At 28.6% G+C, this 18,664-nt stretch overlaps 1 protein-coding gene and 1 long non-coding RNA gene across 2 annotated transcripts; one reads left to right on the forward strand and one right to left on the reverse strand.

Annotated features, from left to right (window-relative positions):
* Positions 1–3,884: 3,884 nt before the first annotated feature.
* LOC124924981 (protein SRG1-like) lies at positions 3,885–5,522 on the forward strand. Its single transcript, XM_047464961.1, has 4 exons — positions 3,885–4,148; positions 4,240–4,487; positions 4,866–5,190; positions 5,271–5,522. The coding sequence occupies exons 1-4, from the start codon at positions 3,885–3,887 to the stop codon at positions 5,520–5,522; spliced, it is 1,089 nt and encodes a 362-aa protein (XP_047320917.1).
* Positions 5,523–8,763: 3,241 nt separating this feature from the next.
* Positions 8,764–9,538, reverse strand: LOC124927215. Its single transcript, XR_007098394.1, has 3 exons — positions 9,428–9,538; positions 9,227–9,323; positions 8,764–9,049 (listed from the first exon to the last, which is right to left on the reverse strand). It is a non-coding gene; the product is annotated as an uncharacterized LOC124927215 (long non-coding RNA).
* Between the last annotated feature and the right edge of the window lie 9,126 nt (positions 9,539–18,664).

Genomic DNA, 18,664 nt, shown 5'->3' on the forward strand with positions numbered 1-18,664 from the left:
GGTGACTGTCTCTTCTTCTTTATCACATAGCCACTTAATTTTTGCTTTCTTAAGATACTTTTATTTTTTGATATTTTTTTTTTCTGATTCATTATTTTTAAATACATGTAAAAATGTTTTATGTAATAAATAAACAATATATGAGATTTCTTGTTTTCTTGTTCTTGACTTCAAGAGCTATATAATAATTTCAGCAAATTTTTTTATTGGAAAATGTTAATTTGAAAAAATGTTTATGCCAATTGAAATTCTAGTCATTATGAGCATATGAGACAATAATAAATATATGCAACATAATACATTTTAATAACATATTTCAAAATTATCTCACATAAATCTATTTCTCAGCCATAATAATTAATTACTCCTAAAAACAAAAAAATGTCAATTATAAAAAACACTCTATTAAAAACAATTAAAAACAAGTAGCTAAATTTTATTTTAATATATTAACCTAGTTTTATTATATATATTTTTAATAGATAATTTTTATATTTTAAGATTTTTATAAATGATATTTCTATTTAAAAATAAATTTATTTAATCTTTTATTTTATTTTATAAAAATATTGTTGTAATGTTATCTCACTTCATACTTAATAATATATATATATATATATATATATATATATATATATATATATATATATATATATATATATATATATATATATATATATATATATATATATATATATATATATATCATTATATATATATATATTTTTTATAACTATTTAAATAATATTAATATTTTTATTAGTACTTCTAATTAATAATATATACGGTATAATATTTCATAAATACTTATAATTACTTAAATTAATAATTAAAAAATAATAATAATAACTTAAATTATTATAATAACATAAAATATATTTTATTAGTTATTAATAATATAATATATTATATAATAAATAATTAAACTTAATTAATTTAAAATAATATATTAAAAAAAAAAGATCCATGAATATTAAAAATCAAAATCAAAATTTTTTTTCTAAATTTTATAACAGAAATAATTTTTTTATTTTTTTTAAAACAATAAATTGTTATCTAATAAGAAATTTAGAAATAACCTTTTATTTTAATACATTTATTAATTTTATTATATTAAGTTCTATTTTAATTAATATATATATATATATATATATATATATATATATATAAACAATTTTGATTAAATAATAAATTTAAAATATAATATTCAAAATTATTTAATTTATAAATAAAAATATCAGAATTTAAATAGTTTATTAAAAATTATTACTTTATTATTATTTTATCATTTTAAATAATTTATAATATAATTAATAATATTTATTTATAAACAAATATATTTACATAAAATATTTTATATAGTTTAATGTTTTAATTTAAAAAAGAATTTCAATAAAATAAAAATATAATATTAAATATAAATAATCTTTTTTAAGTATTTATCTTAATATTTAATATAATTGAATCTTTAATTATATTTTTTTAAAGTTAGATAATTTAGTATTATAAAATTATTCTAATTAATAATATTATAAAAATAAGAGTTTTAAAATTATTTTTGCAGTTAATACACTTATATTAATTTTTTATTTAATTAGATTTAAAAAATAAATTTAATTATATTACAAGATATCAAATAATTTAAAAGAAATAAAAACAAAATTGTTATTAAATAATTAAATAAATTTAGATAATTTATTATTTTACTTTATATTTAATAATTTATATATTTTTAATTTTAAATAATTAAATAATAAATTTTTATATTTTTTATAAAAAATAAATAGTTAAAGTTTTTATATTAATAAAAACAATTATAATATAAAATTATATTAATAAATTATATATAATTTAAACATATTGAAAGTTAATTAAAAGTTATTTATTATAATTAAATATTAAAATTAACAACCAATAATATATATATATATATAATATAATTTAATATTATATAAATATATTAATTATATTTATGATTCTATATTGTAAATTTTATTATTTATAAAAAACAATTTTAAATACTTTTATAAAATTAATATTTTTATAATTATTTTTATAATTATTTATAATAATATAAATATATATAAAATAAAATTTATTATTATTTTTATAATTATTTAAATAATTAAAAAATTATATTTTAAAAAATAAAATAATATAAATTTAGATAAATTAAGTATTAGGTTTTAATATTGAAAATAATATTAAAATATTAATATTTACTGTATTAATAAATTTATTTTTAGTAATGTTTATATTTTTAATATTAAAAAATTATAATAAATTATCAAAATTAATACATGATATATTAAAAAAATATAAAAGATACTTTATTTAATTATGACCGGTATCTATATAAAAAACTAAAAAAAAGTTTTATTTTGGATAATTATGTTTATTAAGTAATCTGTTTATAGGATACATAATCTTTTTTCTTTTTCAGGGACAATGAGGAATAACAATTCCATTAGTTGGTTTATTACTTTCCAACTGTCAAACCTATCTATCAAATTAATCAATACAAAATTTGGTTAATAAGTTATAGTTTGATATTTAAACATTTATTTTAATATTTAAATTTCCAACTATTGAATTTGAATATCTAGGTTCTATTTTTGGTGAATAAATAAAACGACCTAATCGATTTTCTAATCGTCCAAATCGAACCGACAAATAAATCGAAATCAAAAATTTGAAAATTTCTCAAACCGATTTCAACGATTTAATTTCAGTGTACAGTGAATTAAAACCACTTATACCCCTTAGACCCTTAGAATGTCCAATTTTGAACTTATATTAAAATCTGATATATGATATTTCTCCCTTTTATTATAAAATAACACATTTAGCAGTAAAAGAAAAAAAAAGTCCAGACTCAACCGATTTTTCGAAAGACTTCGTCAAGAGGAAGGGTAGAAGACTGTTAAATAATAATAATAATAATTAATATGAAATTATATAGTAATAGAGCAGAGAATATTAATATAAATTGGAAACTTTTGTGTTGTATTACAAATAATACATTATCAATATGATTTAGGTAACTAAAACTAAAAGTAATAATTAGTTACCTTATCTATTTTGGTTACCAAAAATATTAAATATTTCATTTAGTACCTCTTTTATTTTGTTTTGTTAATTTGCATTTATTTGTTTAACAAAGACAGAAAGACGGCTGACTGGTAGATTGGTCGCGGGCCCGCGGCTGCTTTTTTGGTTAGAAGCTCCCATAAGTTTTTCAATTATATTTTTGATATTTGTTGAAATAATCTATACATATATATTATTATTGAATATTTGACTTTTAGACATAGTTTAATTGGGTGAATAGATATAGTAATTGTTAGTATTAGTTACACAAATAAATTGTGCCAACAATTTAATCATATGACATGTGCGATCTTAACAAATATATTTTTAAATAAGTAAGATTATCCTCTTAACAATATCACATATTATTCTGATTCAAGCTAATACAACATAGTTGGTGAAATGTCATATCAATTACAAAGATGGGTAGGTTGAATAATACAAATTCTACTTATCCTTTTTCTTTTAAAATGCATGCATATCGAATACTTCAAAGTTAGGCCAGCTAGACGATCGCCTAGACCTTGAAACATATATATTCTCCTTATTCTTTTTTTTTTTTAAAGTGCATGCATACGAATACATCAAATGAATAGTTAGGCCAGTTAGATGCCCGCCTAGAACTCAATACATATTCTCCATATTCTTTTTCTTTTAAAGTGCATGCATATGAATATATCGAACGCCTAGAACTCTTTTTCCGTGGTATCCAAAAGAGTGGTATAAAAACAATAGCATAATCAAGTTTGATCCATATATCTATATCAGTACATTGTGGAGTAAGAGAAAAATAGATGGAAGGAGCTAACCTTGGAGGTTCTTTGCCCGTGGCAAACGTTCAAGAGCTAGTTAAGAAGGAACCGCACATGAAACAAGTTCCGGCTAGGTACATTCAAGACGATATTGCAGTACCGACCATTATTGTAGATTCTTCCACTTTACTCGATCAAATCCCTGTCATCGACTTGCATGCTCTGCTTTTCTCTTCAGATCATGATATGTTCCAATCCCAACTCCACAAATTGGACGATGCCTGCAAAAATTGGGGCTTCTTTCATGTATACAATATCTCTTCCTCTTTAGAATTCTTCAAGTTTTTGTTAATGCTTATTTGAAAGTTAAAACCAATAACAATATTGATTGATGCAGTTGGTTAATCATGGCGTAAACACTTCATTAGTAAACAACATGAAATCAGAAATAGAACAAATCTTCAATATTCCAATAGAGGAGAAGATGAAACTCGACCAAGAACCAGGGGACCTAGAAGGGTTTGGACAAGCTTTTGTTATCTCCGACCAGCAGAAGCTCGACTGGTGCGACATGTTCTACTTGGTTACTCTGCCTCTTCATTTAAGAAAACCCCATCTTTGGCAAAACCTCCCCCTTTCTTTCAGGTCTTCTCGAATCTCTAATATCATATCGTGCATATATATATATATATATATATATATATATATATATATATATATATATATATATATATATATATATATATATATATATATATATATTAATTTTTGATAAAAATGTGACATTATTAAAAAAAATCATTATTTATTTATTTAATTATTAAAAAAAATCATTATTTATTTATTTAATTATTAAAAAAATAGTAAAACTTATTTTAATTATTCGTTTTATTCAAAAAAAATAAGAAATTATATATTTTTAAGTGTATCCAATTTTTTTCAAACTTACCCAAACTCTAAATTCTGAGTACGTCCCTCCCAACATCTATGCATATATAAATTAAAAATTGTTAATAAATGCAGAGAAATCCTAAAAGAATATTCATCAGAGCTACATAAACTAAGCATGAAGATATTAAACCTTATGGCAAAAGCACTAAACATAGATGAAGATGAAATGAGTGATTTATTTGAGGAAGGAATGCAATCTATGAGGATGAATTATTATCCACCTTGCCCCCAACCGGAGCTGGTAGTCGGTCTTACTCCACACTCAGACGGAGTTGGCCTCACCATCTTGCTCCAGGTCAGTGAAGTTGATGGTTTACAAATAAAACATAATGGGTCGTGGATTCCAATCAAACCAATTCCCGATGCCTTCATTGTGAATATTGGCGATGTTTTAGAGGTATATTATTATGTACATTTTATTTAATCAAATTAAAGAAGCAAATAACTAATAATACTAAGTTTGTTATTCAATAAAAGATATTTAGCAACGGAATATACAAAAGCATTGAGCATAGGGCGGTTGTTCATTCAGAAGTGGAGAGGATGTCTATAGCTGGATTTCTATCTCCAAGATTGGATGGGGAACTTGGCCCGGCCAAAAGTTTAACATGCCCTAAAACTGGAATGCCACCACAGTTTGGCACCCTAAGTGTAAAAGATTTCTTCAAGGGACTTTTTGAGCGTAAACTCGACGGCAAATCTTATTTGCAACGTCTTAGAATCAACTGAAACTAACTATATGTGTGTTTTAATAATGAGATGGAGTTATGTTCTTTGAGCATGATGAACTCCTCTTGGATCTAAGGAAATAAATTAATTATACAATTTAATGTGCTTCATGTACAAATTATTGTTAGACATCAAGTATTTATGATGTTGATTTCTGTTTCTCCAACATTAAAATTATATGGGCTTGTTTGGTTTGAATGTTATTTATGGTTCGGTTTTATTTTAATAATCAAAATCTAAAAACCAACATTTCACTTTTATCTCTTTCATCACATCACTCAATTAATTAACCAAAATAGTATACATTATATTTTAAATTACTATATATTAATAATTTTAAAGTTTTTCATCAAAAATATTTTTCATTTTTTCAAAATCACCACCAATTATTAATTTTCAAATAACTCAAATGCATAAGTCAATGTAACATCCGAATCACCTCTTGTATTGATTAATAATATGAGTCATCTTTGACATTGACTATGCATTTGAAATATTTGACATTGACAAATACATTTGAGTTATCTCTGACATTGAGGGATGTATATAGATCATTCGGCATTGACAAATGAATTTATGTCATTTCCGGCATTAAATAATGCATTTGGGCCATATATGGCATTGAGTAATGCATATGGGTATTAACTAATGCATCTGGGCTATATGTCATTGACTAATGCAATTGTGCCATCTCAGACACCGAGTAATGCATATGGGTCATTTTGCATTGACTAATGTATTTATATCATCTCTAACATTTACTAATGTATCCAGGGATTGATCTATGTAAAGTTTAGCTCACCCCGAAAAAAAATTACGATATAAATGTGTTGGGTCAGCTCATTTGGTAGTTGGGCCTGACAAATTAATAAAGCCCATTAGGGCATATTTAATTAAAGAAGAAAAAAACACAGCAGTTGATTGGTTCTCTCTCCCTCTTCCTCCATTGAAGCAACTCTTCCTTCATTGAAACAACAATTTCTTCATTGAAGCAACAGGTTCTTCTAATTTCCTTTATCTCTTCTCCATTTGGTTAGTCATCTTTAGTGATGATGATAATGTATGTGAATGACAAGTTAGGGTGAGGTTAATTGATAACTTTGATTAGATTACCACTAGGCTTGTATTGAACAACATTGTATACCCATTTGATATAGTGGAAGATTTAAGTGGCCGAAGTGTCCCATGGTTTTTACCTAATTTGGATTTTCCACGTAAAATCTTGGTGTCTTACTCTCTGTTTCTTTGATTGTTTGATTATTTGATGCTCAATTGAATTGGCTGCTCATTTGATTATATAGAAGGGGAAAAAGAATTGTTAGGTCTTTTGTTGTAGCTTGTCTATTTCTGGATTGCTAAACATGTGCTATTATTCAATTTCTCCAACAAGTGGTATCAGAGCTGAGTTCGTTTAGTGGCGATTCTTGTATAATTCAAATGGAAGAATCGTTGAGTAGTAATGGCACGATGATCAAACTCACAGCTACCAATTACACAATCTGGAAGTCACAGATGAATGACTTATTGTGTAATTATGATTATGAAAACACTATTTTGGGTGATAAAGGCAAACCAGAGACTATGACAGATGGAGATTGGAAGAAACTGAACAGAAAGGCAGTTGGTAAAATTAGGCAATGGGTTGACAACAGTGTGTATCATCATGTGGCTACTGAAGTTAATGCTCATAAAGTGTGGACTATTTTGAGTGAGCTGTATGAGAAGATCAACACTCAAAATAGAGCATTTCTATTTAGGAAGATTTGCTCGTTGAAATATCAAGATGGGTCTTCTATGTCCGAGCATCTAAATGCTTTTCAGAGGATTCTAAATGAGTTGGCTACGATAGGAATGAAATTTGATGATGAGCTTCATGCTATGTGTTTGATTAATTCTCTACCTGATAGTTGAGAGACACAAGGTAAGCTTACTTTGAAAATGATGAAAGAGAGCGTGTTGAATGAAGAGGCTAGAAGAAAAGAACAGAACTTCTCGACTCCAAGTCAGGTGTTCGTGACTGAGAAAAGGGGTAGAAATAAAAGTAAAACTCCAAAGAATCGCAGTGGCAGTTCAGACAGGTTAAGGGGAACATCCAACTCGAGAAAAGAGATTACATGTTATCATTGTGGAAAGTCAGGACACAAGAAGTATTAGTGTAGATCTTTAAAACGGGAACAAAATGAGAATAAGCAAGATGGAAGTAGTAAGGTTGCAGATGTGGGTGGTAACGACATCAATATTGTTTACGACAATGATAGTATCAATCTTGTTTCTCAAGATACACAATGGGTGGTAGACTCGGTTGTTTCTTATCATGTCACCAATCGTTGTGATATATTTGTTTCTTACACTAGTGGACAGTTTGGTTCAGTGACGTTGGGAAACCATGTTACGTGTAAGATTGTTGGAAAATGAGACGTTTGTTTGGATACTAACCCTTTGTACAAGCTACTTTTGAAGAATGTTCGACATGTTCCCGATATTCGGATGAATTTAATCTCTACTAGTATTCTTGATGGTGAGGGCTATCATAGTTACTTTGGTGAAGGAAAATAGAAACTCAATAAGGGGTCTTTGATGATAGCTAAAGGAAAGAAGGTCAGTTCTCTTTATGTGACAGAGACTAAGTCTTACGGGGAGAAGCAAATGCAGTTAATGATTGTTCAAAAGAAATATTTATTATTAGTTAGTTTTAATAAAATCAATTTTATAATAAATTAAATTTATTTCAAGTACATTTTGATTATATTTTGGATGTAAATTTAATATTAATTATATTTAGATTTATAACTTAATAAATATTAAAAATGTGATTAAAAAATATTAATAAATTATAACCGAAATAAAATAATCATTAGTAAAAAAAGACTTCTTATGAAACAAGATATCATTAATGTTGAGCATCTCATCCTTAACTAATTTCTTATGAAACAAGATATCATTAATGTTGAGCATCTCATCCTTAACTAATTCAACATAATCTAATCTAACAAATTCAATCTTGGCATATTTTGAACCGATCAAATCAAATCAATGATAAAATATAATAGTAATTTTAATAAAATATAATAGTAATTTAAATTTAATTAAGGAAGAAATATGTCTTATTAAAATAACAAAAATATAGAAGAAAGATTAATAATAACATTGGGTTTGTTTGCTCACAATCTATTATATTATATGTCTATTAATATAAGAACCAAACTATATTAAGATAAATAATATATATAACCAATAATAATTACCATCAACTCCAAATCTTTTTTTTTAATAAGTTTGGCTTAGAGAGAAAAACTCTAAGATTCAACCTACACTAAATACAAATTAAGTTAAATTGAATGTGCTAATGGAGAATCGTACTAACTTGACCTTTTCGTAAGGACATATTATCCAACAGGAAACCAAATATAAAAAAAATGATTCTTCAGTCAATTTCTTAACCAAACACAAAGTATAAATTATAATATACTTTTACTATATATTATTATGCCTTCATTGGTGTTACAGCAACTTTTCTTTCATTCTCCCTGCAAAAACATACCAATACAATAATCATATTTATGTTATATTTAGTAAATAATTTCATTTTAAAATATCACAAATTAATTATTGATATCAATTTTGGTTTCATAAATCATCTCTACACCATTTATACAGTTCTTTGATGTGATAAAAGAATAAACTCATAAATGTAATTCACTTACTTGAATGATATGTATTTCTTAACCTTGTCCATTTGCTCCCCTTCTTCATAAGTAAACCATTTTTCACGAACATCTGATTCATCTAGAAGACTTACTTCTACATAGAGTCCAAGAAAACAAGATCAGAATTCATATTTAAGCTCATGGTAGAACCCTTGGGTAATTCAATGATAAAAGATAAATTTTAAAAAAGTAAAAAACCTTGAAGTATAATATTTGACTCATCGCCACAACCCTTCAATCTCCAAAATATAAGTCCCTCATTATCCATGAAGACAGGCTTTGTCCTAACAGAACTGCAATGTTGTTTTTCTGTCATAAAAAAATAGTCATTTGGTAAACTAGTAAAAGGACTAATATATTGAAGTATATGATAGGCAAAAGGATTAATCACCTGAACATAGCAATTTTTTTGCTTCCAATATCTCAGCACGAACTTGGTCTGTTTGCATTTTAAATTGTGAGACGATGGTTGTATTTTCAGAAACTGAAAGAGGAAGACCATTTTTCGCATTGATCGCTTCAGCCAACTCATCTTTCATCTTCAGCTTCAATTGTTTCTCCTATACAATTAACATTTATATTGAACACATTAATCTCTAATGCAAAACTCCAAAAGCTTGTTTGATGTAAGGTAATTTGAAGAAAAAAGTGGATTATTTGAGGGTATTTGAATTAAATGATATAATATTTAGGATTATTTGAATAATTACAGTTTTATAACTACCTTTTGTTTCGCTGCAGCAATTTTTTCTTTTGTTTCCTTCACCTCCTCATTGCATTTCAATTGCTGTTCTTCCATCCAATTTCTTACTTTGCTGCAAGAGAATATGATATGAATCTGAGTTTATGAGGGATATATAAATGCAGAATATTTTAACTTACCTGGTGCAAAGAACTTCATCACACACAAAGTTTACAACAGTAAGCCTTTCTACGGAGTTTAAACTTTTGAAACTATCAACTCCTCCGTCAAATTGATCAAATTTCAATTTCCCTGTTAGAAATGTTGAAGTAGAGATACATCTGTGCAGTGCAAGCAGCCATGATGTTTTGTGGCTTAGTCTATGATTTATCACATTAGATCTGCAATAAGAATACACAAGCAATTCATAAGAAATTATTTAATCTCTCCCAATTCTGCTTAGATACTTTACCTCTCTCCCAAGTCTGTTTCTATGAGGGTTAATAAACGAACAAGAAACTGGGCTACTGGAGAAGAACGTCCTATACATCCACCGCCCCCACGAATTAGTTCGCGCAAGATGTATTCAGACTCATCTTTCTTCAGTTCAAGAATCTACCAAAGTCATAAACAAAAAATAAATGTCTTAGCAAAGCTAATAAATACCTATCAGTTCATTTCTATTTATTTGATGAAAATTTAGCCCAATTTACCTCTTTAAAAGCAGCACAAAATTCCAATAACTGCAATGCTTGACCAATTTCTTCAGGTTGCAGTTCTATGTTGGCTACAGATATTAATTCAGATCCCTGAGGCAGCAGTGGAATTTCAGCAACACTCAGGGAATTAATAGAAATCCTGGAATTTTCATCATGACATTCATCTTTATGTATTCCCTCCTTGCCTTTTGTGCTCTTCCTTTTCCTTTTTTTTGATATAACAACTCCATTATCCATCACATCCCCCTCTTTCACCTTCTTAATGTTTTCCCCAAGACCAGAATTTTCCTTTCCTTTTCTTTTTATTCCACAAGTAGATTCCTGCAAATCAAAACAAACATTGATGAAACATTTCACAAATAACAAGCTTGAGACGCAACAGAGTAAAGAGCATCAAAAGAGGAACTACCTTTAGCAATTGAACATCAGAACCATTGACAATAAGCATCTCTGAAACAGATGCAAAGCCAATTGATTTTGCAGTATGTGTAAGTATCCCAGTTGGTTGTTTCCCGTTTTTCTTCCTGCGATGGAAATGTTTATTGTTTAACACACAAACAACTAAAGCTCCAAATTAATGAAATGTTTTACCTGCAAAAACTGCAATTACAAATACCCCTGCACCTTGGACAAACCCACTTCTTTAAAACTTCAACTTCCTCAGTTTTCTCTCCATATCTAATTCCAGAACAAGATTAGTGAGTGAATTGAAATAACCCAATTTTACAAATCAAATAAGAACTAACCTATTGAGAAGGCATTTATGGCAATATTTCACGTTGCATTGTTTTTCATTTTCCTCATTCTTACAAGATGCCACAATATCCATTGTCTTTTGTCGGCACTGCAAAGAAACATGGTTCAGCGCTATAAAACATGGAGAAACAAATAAAATTATGTTTGACGAACCTGATGACAGGTCTTGCCATTTTGAGAATCATAAATACGACTTCCGACAACACGAACGCCGGGACACCCATTTCGCTTCTTCTTCTTCTCCGGCGCGAGCGCGGGCGCTGGTGAAGTCGATGAGGTATGTCTTTCAGGTAGATTCGAACATATCTCATCAGCTTTGTTACTATTACCTTGAACCTTTACTTCCGAATCAGACAAAGGCTGTTGTTTTGAAACAGATGTTGAAGAAATGTCCATGGCTGATCGATTGTACAGTTGAAAATGCGAAAATCTAAAGAGTCGAAGTGAGAAGATCTGCCGTTCTACACTTCTACCGGTTCTTTTTATAGTGGGGAAGAAAAGCTCAATAGAATCTCAATAGCGGGAATTCAAAAAGTTTGAAATGAAAATTGTTGTAATGATTGAATTATATGGAAATTGAAATTATCAAGAACTTGAAGATTGTAACTTTAGGAAATATAATTTATGACCGATTTATTGGCTTTCACATTAATTTTACACACTCAATTAGCTATTTAATATTTTTAAAGTATTTATTATAATAAACGGTAAGATATCTAAGTTAAATTTTGAAAAGTTAATTAGTTTATTAAGTTAAAATTTACTAGCTAAATGTATAATAATATTTAGTATAATCATTTAAAATGATATTTTTAAAGATAAAAAATATATATATACAAAATTAATTTTTAAATCATTAAAATATATTTATAAATATATATAGTTTAAAAATAATATAACTTTATTTGTAAACATTTTATTATTTTTAATATATTAATCATTTTTATATTATTCTATTATTATCATATATTTATTATTAATGTTATTAATAATAATTAAAATTAATAAATATTTAAATCATTTTATTATTAAATATTTAAAAAATTAGCAAATGATACTATAATTCAAATTAATTAATTGAGTTAAATTAGATATTAAAGATATATGAACAACTTTCAAATTTTACATAAAGTATAATCATTAACTAAGTTGAATCATGTCATGTTAAGGTTGAGTTGTGACTACTTAATAATTTTTTTAAATATTTTTAACTAATTGACTTTTCAAAATTTATTAATATCTCATCATTTACTTTATAATTAATTGTTTGATAACTAGTATAGTTTCTTTATAAATAAACAAATATAAGTTTGAAATTATATTACAAATTTCATATATATTTAAAATTTATCTTGACTCATTTAATTAATATAAACTTTTGTTTTTGATATAAAAACACTTAGTATTTGTGTTTTAAAAATATATATTTTATTTCGTATTTAAAAAAATATTAAAAATAAAGTTAACCAACAGTTAAATTTCTGTATTGACCAATGACAATGCATAAATTCAGAGGGAAATTTGAGGAAATGACCCTAATAATAGGCTTAAATGAGTAAAGTGTCACTCCATAATTTAAATAGTGTTGGTGATCCTATTTTTTTTTAATGACAATTATACCTTTGCGTGACGCACCCGAAAGCCTATAAAATCATATATAATTTTTTTCATTTTTGATTCATTTTCTCTCTCATCCCGGTCTTCTCCGCTGTAAACTCTAATGACAGAGAAGACTTTCTCTTCTTTTCATAGGCGAAGAACACATCGAAGAGGCATCATTTCACTATATTCAATGACGTAGAGCGGCGAAGAACTTCCAACGGCGAATTGCGGTTCCAACGGTGAACTACGACGGCGGAAGATAAAATTTCCACTATATTCGTTTATATATTGTGTTTATTTCGTTTATATATGACTGTTTGTGTTTATTTTGTATATAGAACGTATTGATTCGTCTTGATTCGTTGAATGCAGATTGGTTGGTTGGTTGATTCGTATATGACTGTTGATGGACTCTCAGGTTGGTTGCGTCACGTATTTGCGTCACGCAGTTGCGTCACACAGCTGCGTCACACAGTTGCGTTGCGTCACGCAGTTGCATCACGCTGACACGTGTCAAAATTTATTTGGGTTTTATAAAACCCAAATAAGGCCTTGACGACTATTCCTGCGATGGATCTTATGTAGAGAGCTCTAAATTCCCAATGTCGTCTTTGAATAGACTTATCTGAATTTCCCAAATTGGGTTTCTGTTGATAAATCTATTGGCTGCAGGATTACTCGTCTCTTTCCCATGAAGTCATTTCACGGCAAGAAATGATGAGATTAGGCTCCTTTGGTTTGAGAACAGATCAGGTAGATGAGCAGTGGAAATTTCCAAGCAGATTTGCAAATGGGACTGACCAAATTATGATAAAACATGTTTTCATCGATTCAGATGGTAATTCAAAACTATTGTTAGAAGAACATATTAGATGATGATTTTATTACTTTTAGTTCTTTATGTTGTAGATGTTAATCCAAACTCGATGATTTTAACTATGGAATGGATGAAAAATTCAATAAGCATGAGAAAATTCAACTTCTTATGTCTGGAAAAGTCAAGTAGATGGCCAACTTGATCTGGAAATAGGTTTTCCTCAATTTGAATCTCATTTACTGGATATCGGGTTTCAAAACCCTTTATATCATCGATTTTCCGAAGTTCATCTTGAAATTACACATTTGGTGCGTTTTACCCATAGATCGGAAGTTATGTGAAGGTAGCCAATTGATCCTAAATGGTGCTAGCACTGAAATGAAGGATTTATTGCCTATTATTGACGAGTATTATTTGGCAAAAGACTCAAATAGATGGAAGAAACAGTCATTATTGGTACCTTATTTTATTTTGATAGGTAAAAGAAAATAAGGTATAGCAGTTATTGACCCAATTCTCAGCAAGTATAGCCGGGACTGGTATAGCAGTTCTACTGTCTGTGGTCCGTAAGGTAGCTTATGGCAGTTTACCTCTCTACTCATCTAAGCTTGTAGCTACAGACATCGGTTTAGGATTGGTTTGGCTTTCTTGGGCAGTAAATAAACTAAGGGACACAGTAATTGCCATCGCTAAGATCACTTCTACTAAACCGGGCAATGATAATAAGATTGTGGGGAAGTTGCATTGCTGTGTAAATGAGATTTTCTTTAGAGTTGGAACTTTGGTAGCCATGGCATCTCTGAGGTTTGCTTAACAAGATGAAATTGTAATTGATCTTTGTATAGTGTTTAGATTTACACACATTAAAACTTTACTGTTATAAGTTGCCAATTTTGGGGATTGATTTTTATTGGTTTGTTTTGAATTTATAGATAACATTATTTAAAGGTGAAATTTAATCAACACATGAATGCATAATAAGATAAAATGAAACATGGTCATAGACTCATAATGGTTGCACATGAAAATTGAGTAACAACCAATTTAGGTCCAGAGTAAAGTAATAATGATGGACACATCTCTGAACTTGATCAAAATCATCATTTAGTTTTTTCTGGACAAATTATTAATCAATCTACAAAAGTAGTTAATGAATCACCATGTGAAGAAAAATATTCTCCTTTCTTGTTTCCCAAGTTCTAATATCCTTAAAACTCAATGAAAAGTAACTCGACCCGGTCCAAGGTCTGCTAGCCTTTTTGTCTTCTGTCGTCTCGTATTCTGGCAAAAGGATAAATAATAATGGAAGAAGAAGATATATCATCAACTAACTAATGACTTTTGAGACTACTCCTGCACCAACTGTTCTACCGCCCTCACGCAATGCAAATCTTTGACTTGTTCAAGATTTACACGAATTTAGTATCATCACAAACACTATGGTAAACAGACAAATACATTAAATAAAGTTAAAGACATAATGACCTGCATCAAGGGGAACGGGTAATAATAGTTCAAAGGTAGTAGTGACATTGTCACCAGGCATAACCATCTTAACATTTTCAGGCAACTCAACTTTGCTCGTTATGTCTGCAGTTCTCAAGTAGAACTGAGGCTTATAATTTGAGAAAAACAATGTGTGACGACCACCTTCATCTTTTGTCAACACATATATCTCTGCCTCAAATCTCTTGTATGTTTTCACACTAGCAGGCTTTGCAATCACCTACCAAATCAAACTAATTTATCATTATCTTATCCCAATGATGCATGCACCATACTTCTGTTTACTTCTCATTCTTCATGTATTAAGACAAAATCTTTGATTGATTTGTGAGCAAATATAATAAATGCATATCTTATCTACAACTTATTTGTCCGCGCTGTATGTCTTTCCATTTTAAACCCCTTAGAAGAAGACCCACATTATCACCCGCCTATATATACAGAAACATTTTTTTAGTTGTCTGGTCGCGTGACGCACCCGCGTGACGCACCCAGATTCCGCCGCAACTGTGACATTTACCTAATCAATCCCTAAACCCTAAACCCAACAAACAATGCGTTCAAAGAAAGAAATAAATAACAAGAGGAATACAAAAGAAGCATACCAGTAGCAGCGGACATCCTTCCTTCGCTGGGATTCCGACGTCTTCGTCGGGGTCGTCTTGTTTTTAAAGAGAAGGAGGAGAAAGGGAAGTGAAGAGAGAGAACATGGAAGAAAGAAATGAGTAGAACTGAAAATTTTCTAATTATATAGCAAGGGCATTGTGGACTTTTCACAATGCACTCGGTTGCGTCACACAACTGGAGGATGCGTGACGCAATATGGACATTTTCGTTAGAAAAAAAAGAAGGTCACCAGCGCTATTTAAATTATGTTTAAATTATGGGCTCATACTTTACTCATTTAAGGCTATTATTGGGGTCATTTCGTCAAATTTCCCAATTGAGAAGTGTCATGAACAAATTCATAGACTCAATAAAAGCAAATGAGATCTCTTGTCTAAATACCCTCTCTGCCCATGTGATCTCGGAAGTCCTTGTGAGAAGTCACGAGCATGGATGATATTTGGGCACAAAAGAAAGACATAAAAATGTGATTAAAAAAAATTGAAGACAATAATCTCGAACACACATATATTCGTAAGTAATTTTGATTCTCAAATTCAAGTTCAACATAACTCCTACAAAATGATATAAATTATAATTATCCAACATTAGAGTTTACACAAAATTTGGTCGGAAATAAACAATACACACGATAAATGTATATTTCCTAAACCCTCGACAAACCAATTATCAATCACAATTGACCTTTAATCTCATGACCTTATGATCATTTGTTACCGGTCTCTTATCATTCGACAAACCAACAATCAATTCCAATTGACCTATAATTTCGTGACCTTATTACTTTCACACGTCTCTTATCTCTCGTCAAACCAATCATCAATCACAATGAACCTCTTCATCTTGTGACATCACACTTTCACAAGTCTCTCTTATCTTTGGAAAATCAATCACCGACCTGAATCAACGTCTTATCCCTCGACAAACTAACCACTAATTCCAATGTTACTGACCTCTTATTCATTAGTAAACCAATTACCAATTCCAATTGACCTCTCATCTCATAACTTCACACCTTCACACGTACATGTCTCTGATACCTTGGCAAACCAATCACCAATCTTAGTCGACCTCTAATCTCATGATTTTATGATCATTTGTTTCCGACATTCCTTGGCAAACCAAACACTAATCCTAATGTTATCGGCCTCTTATCACTCGTCAAACTAAAAACAAATTCAAATCACACTTTCACATGCCTCTTATTCTCGGCAACCGAACCATCAATCTCAAACACACTTTCACACACCTCTTATCCCTCGGTAAACCAACCACCATTCTTAATCGACATCTAATCCCGTCAACTCATGATCATTTATTACTGGTCTCTTATTATTTGGAAAACCACACCTCAATCACACTTTCACAAGTCTTATCATTCAACAAACCAACCATCCATCTCAATCACACTTACACACGCCTCTTATCCATTGGTAAACCAATCATCAATTTCAATCATATTTACACACGCCTCTTATTCCTCAGAAAACCAACCACCAATCTCAATCACATTTTTAAACGCCTCTTATTCCTTAGAAAATCAACCACCAAACTCAATCGACTTCTAATCTTGTGACATCACAATAATTTGTTACTAATCTCTTATACCTCAGCAAACCACATCTCAATCACACTTTCACACGTCTCTTATCTTTCAGCAAATCAATCGCCAATTTCAATCGACCTCTAATCTTGTGACCTCATGATTCATTGTTACCGATCTCTTATCTCCAGCAAAGTACATTTCAATCACACTTTCATATGTCTCTTATCCCTATGAAAATAAACCATCAATCTCAATCAACATTTAACTTCGTGAACTCACACTTTGGTCAATCAAATATTTAATTCATATTTTTTAACCACTCTCATTTGTTACTGATTTATTATCCCTCGGAAAACCACACCCCAATCATATTTGATTATAGGATTGTACTTGTTTATGTTAGGTTACAAATTTGAAACATATATATATCATTTTTTTATTTTATTTTTTAACTGTTTCAAGTTTATGGGCGGGTCAACCTACGATCCGACTCAAATATTTATTTACTCTCACATATATATCTAAATTAACTGGAACTCTCGATCCGATAAACCAAAAAAATTCAAATTCAAATTCAAATTTAAATAATAAACTACTTACTCTTTTAACTCTTTAAAAATATGAAGTATAAATAACCAACATGTGACTATCTCTTCTTCTTTATCACATAGCCACTTAATTTTTGCTTTCTTAAGATACTTTTATTTTTGATATGTTCTTTTTTTCTGATTCATTATTTTTAAATACATGTAAAAATGTTTTTATGTAATAAATAAACAATATATGAGATTTCTTGTTGATGACTTCAAGAGCTACATAATAATTTCAGCAAAAGAATTTTATTGGAAAGAGTTAATTTTAAAAAATGTTTATGCCAATTGGAATTCTAGTCATTATGAGCATATGAGACAATAATAAATATATGTAACATAATACATTTTAATAACATATTTCAAAATTATCTCATACTTTAAACATAAATCTATTTCTCAATAATTAATTACTCAAAAAAAATGTCAATTATTAAAAGCACTTTATTAAAAACAAGTAGCTAAATTTTACTTTAATATATTAACCTAGTTTTTATTATATAATTTAAATAAATAATTTTAAAATTTTTATAAATGCTACTTCTATTTAAAAATAAATTTATTTTATTTTTTATTTTATTTTATCAATA

Source organism: Impatiens glandulifera, chromosome 2 (assembly GCF_907164915.1).
Source record: "Impatiens glandulifera chromosome 2, dImpGla2.1, whole genome shotgun sequence".
NCBI classification, from domain to species: domain Eukaryota; kingdom Viridiplantae; phylum Streptophyta; class Magnoliopsida; order Ericales; family Balsaminaceae; genus Impatiens; species Impatiens glandulifera.

Coding starts and splice junctions, on each gene's coding strand:
- LOC124924981 (XM_047464961.1), top strand. CDS start 3,885: ATGGAAGGAGCTAACCTTGGAGGTTCTTTGCCCGTGGCAAACGTTCAA. Junction 4,149..4,239: donor AAAATTGGGGCTTCTTTCAT/GTATACAATATC, acceptor TGATTGATGCAG/TTGGTTAATCATGGCGTAAA. Junction 4,488..4,865: donor AACCTCCCCCTTTCTTTCAG/GTCTTCTCGAAT, acceptor TAATAAATGCAG/AGAAATCCTAAAAGAATATT.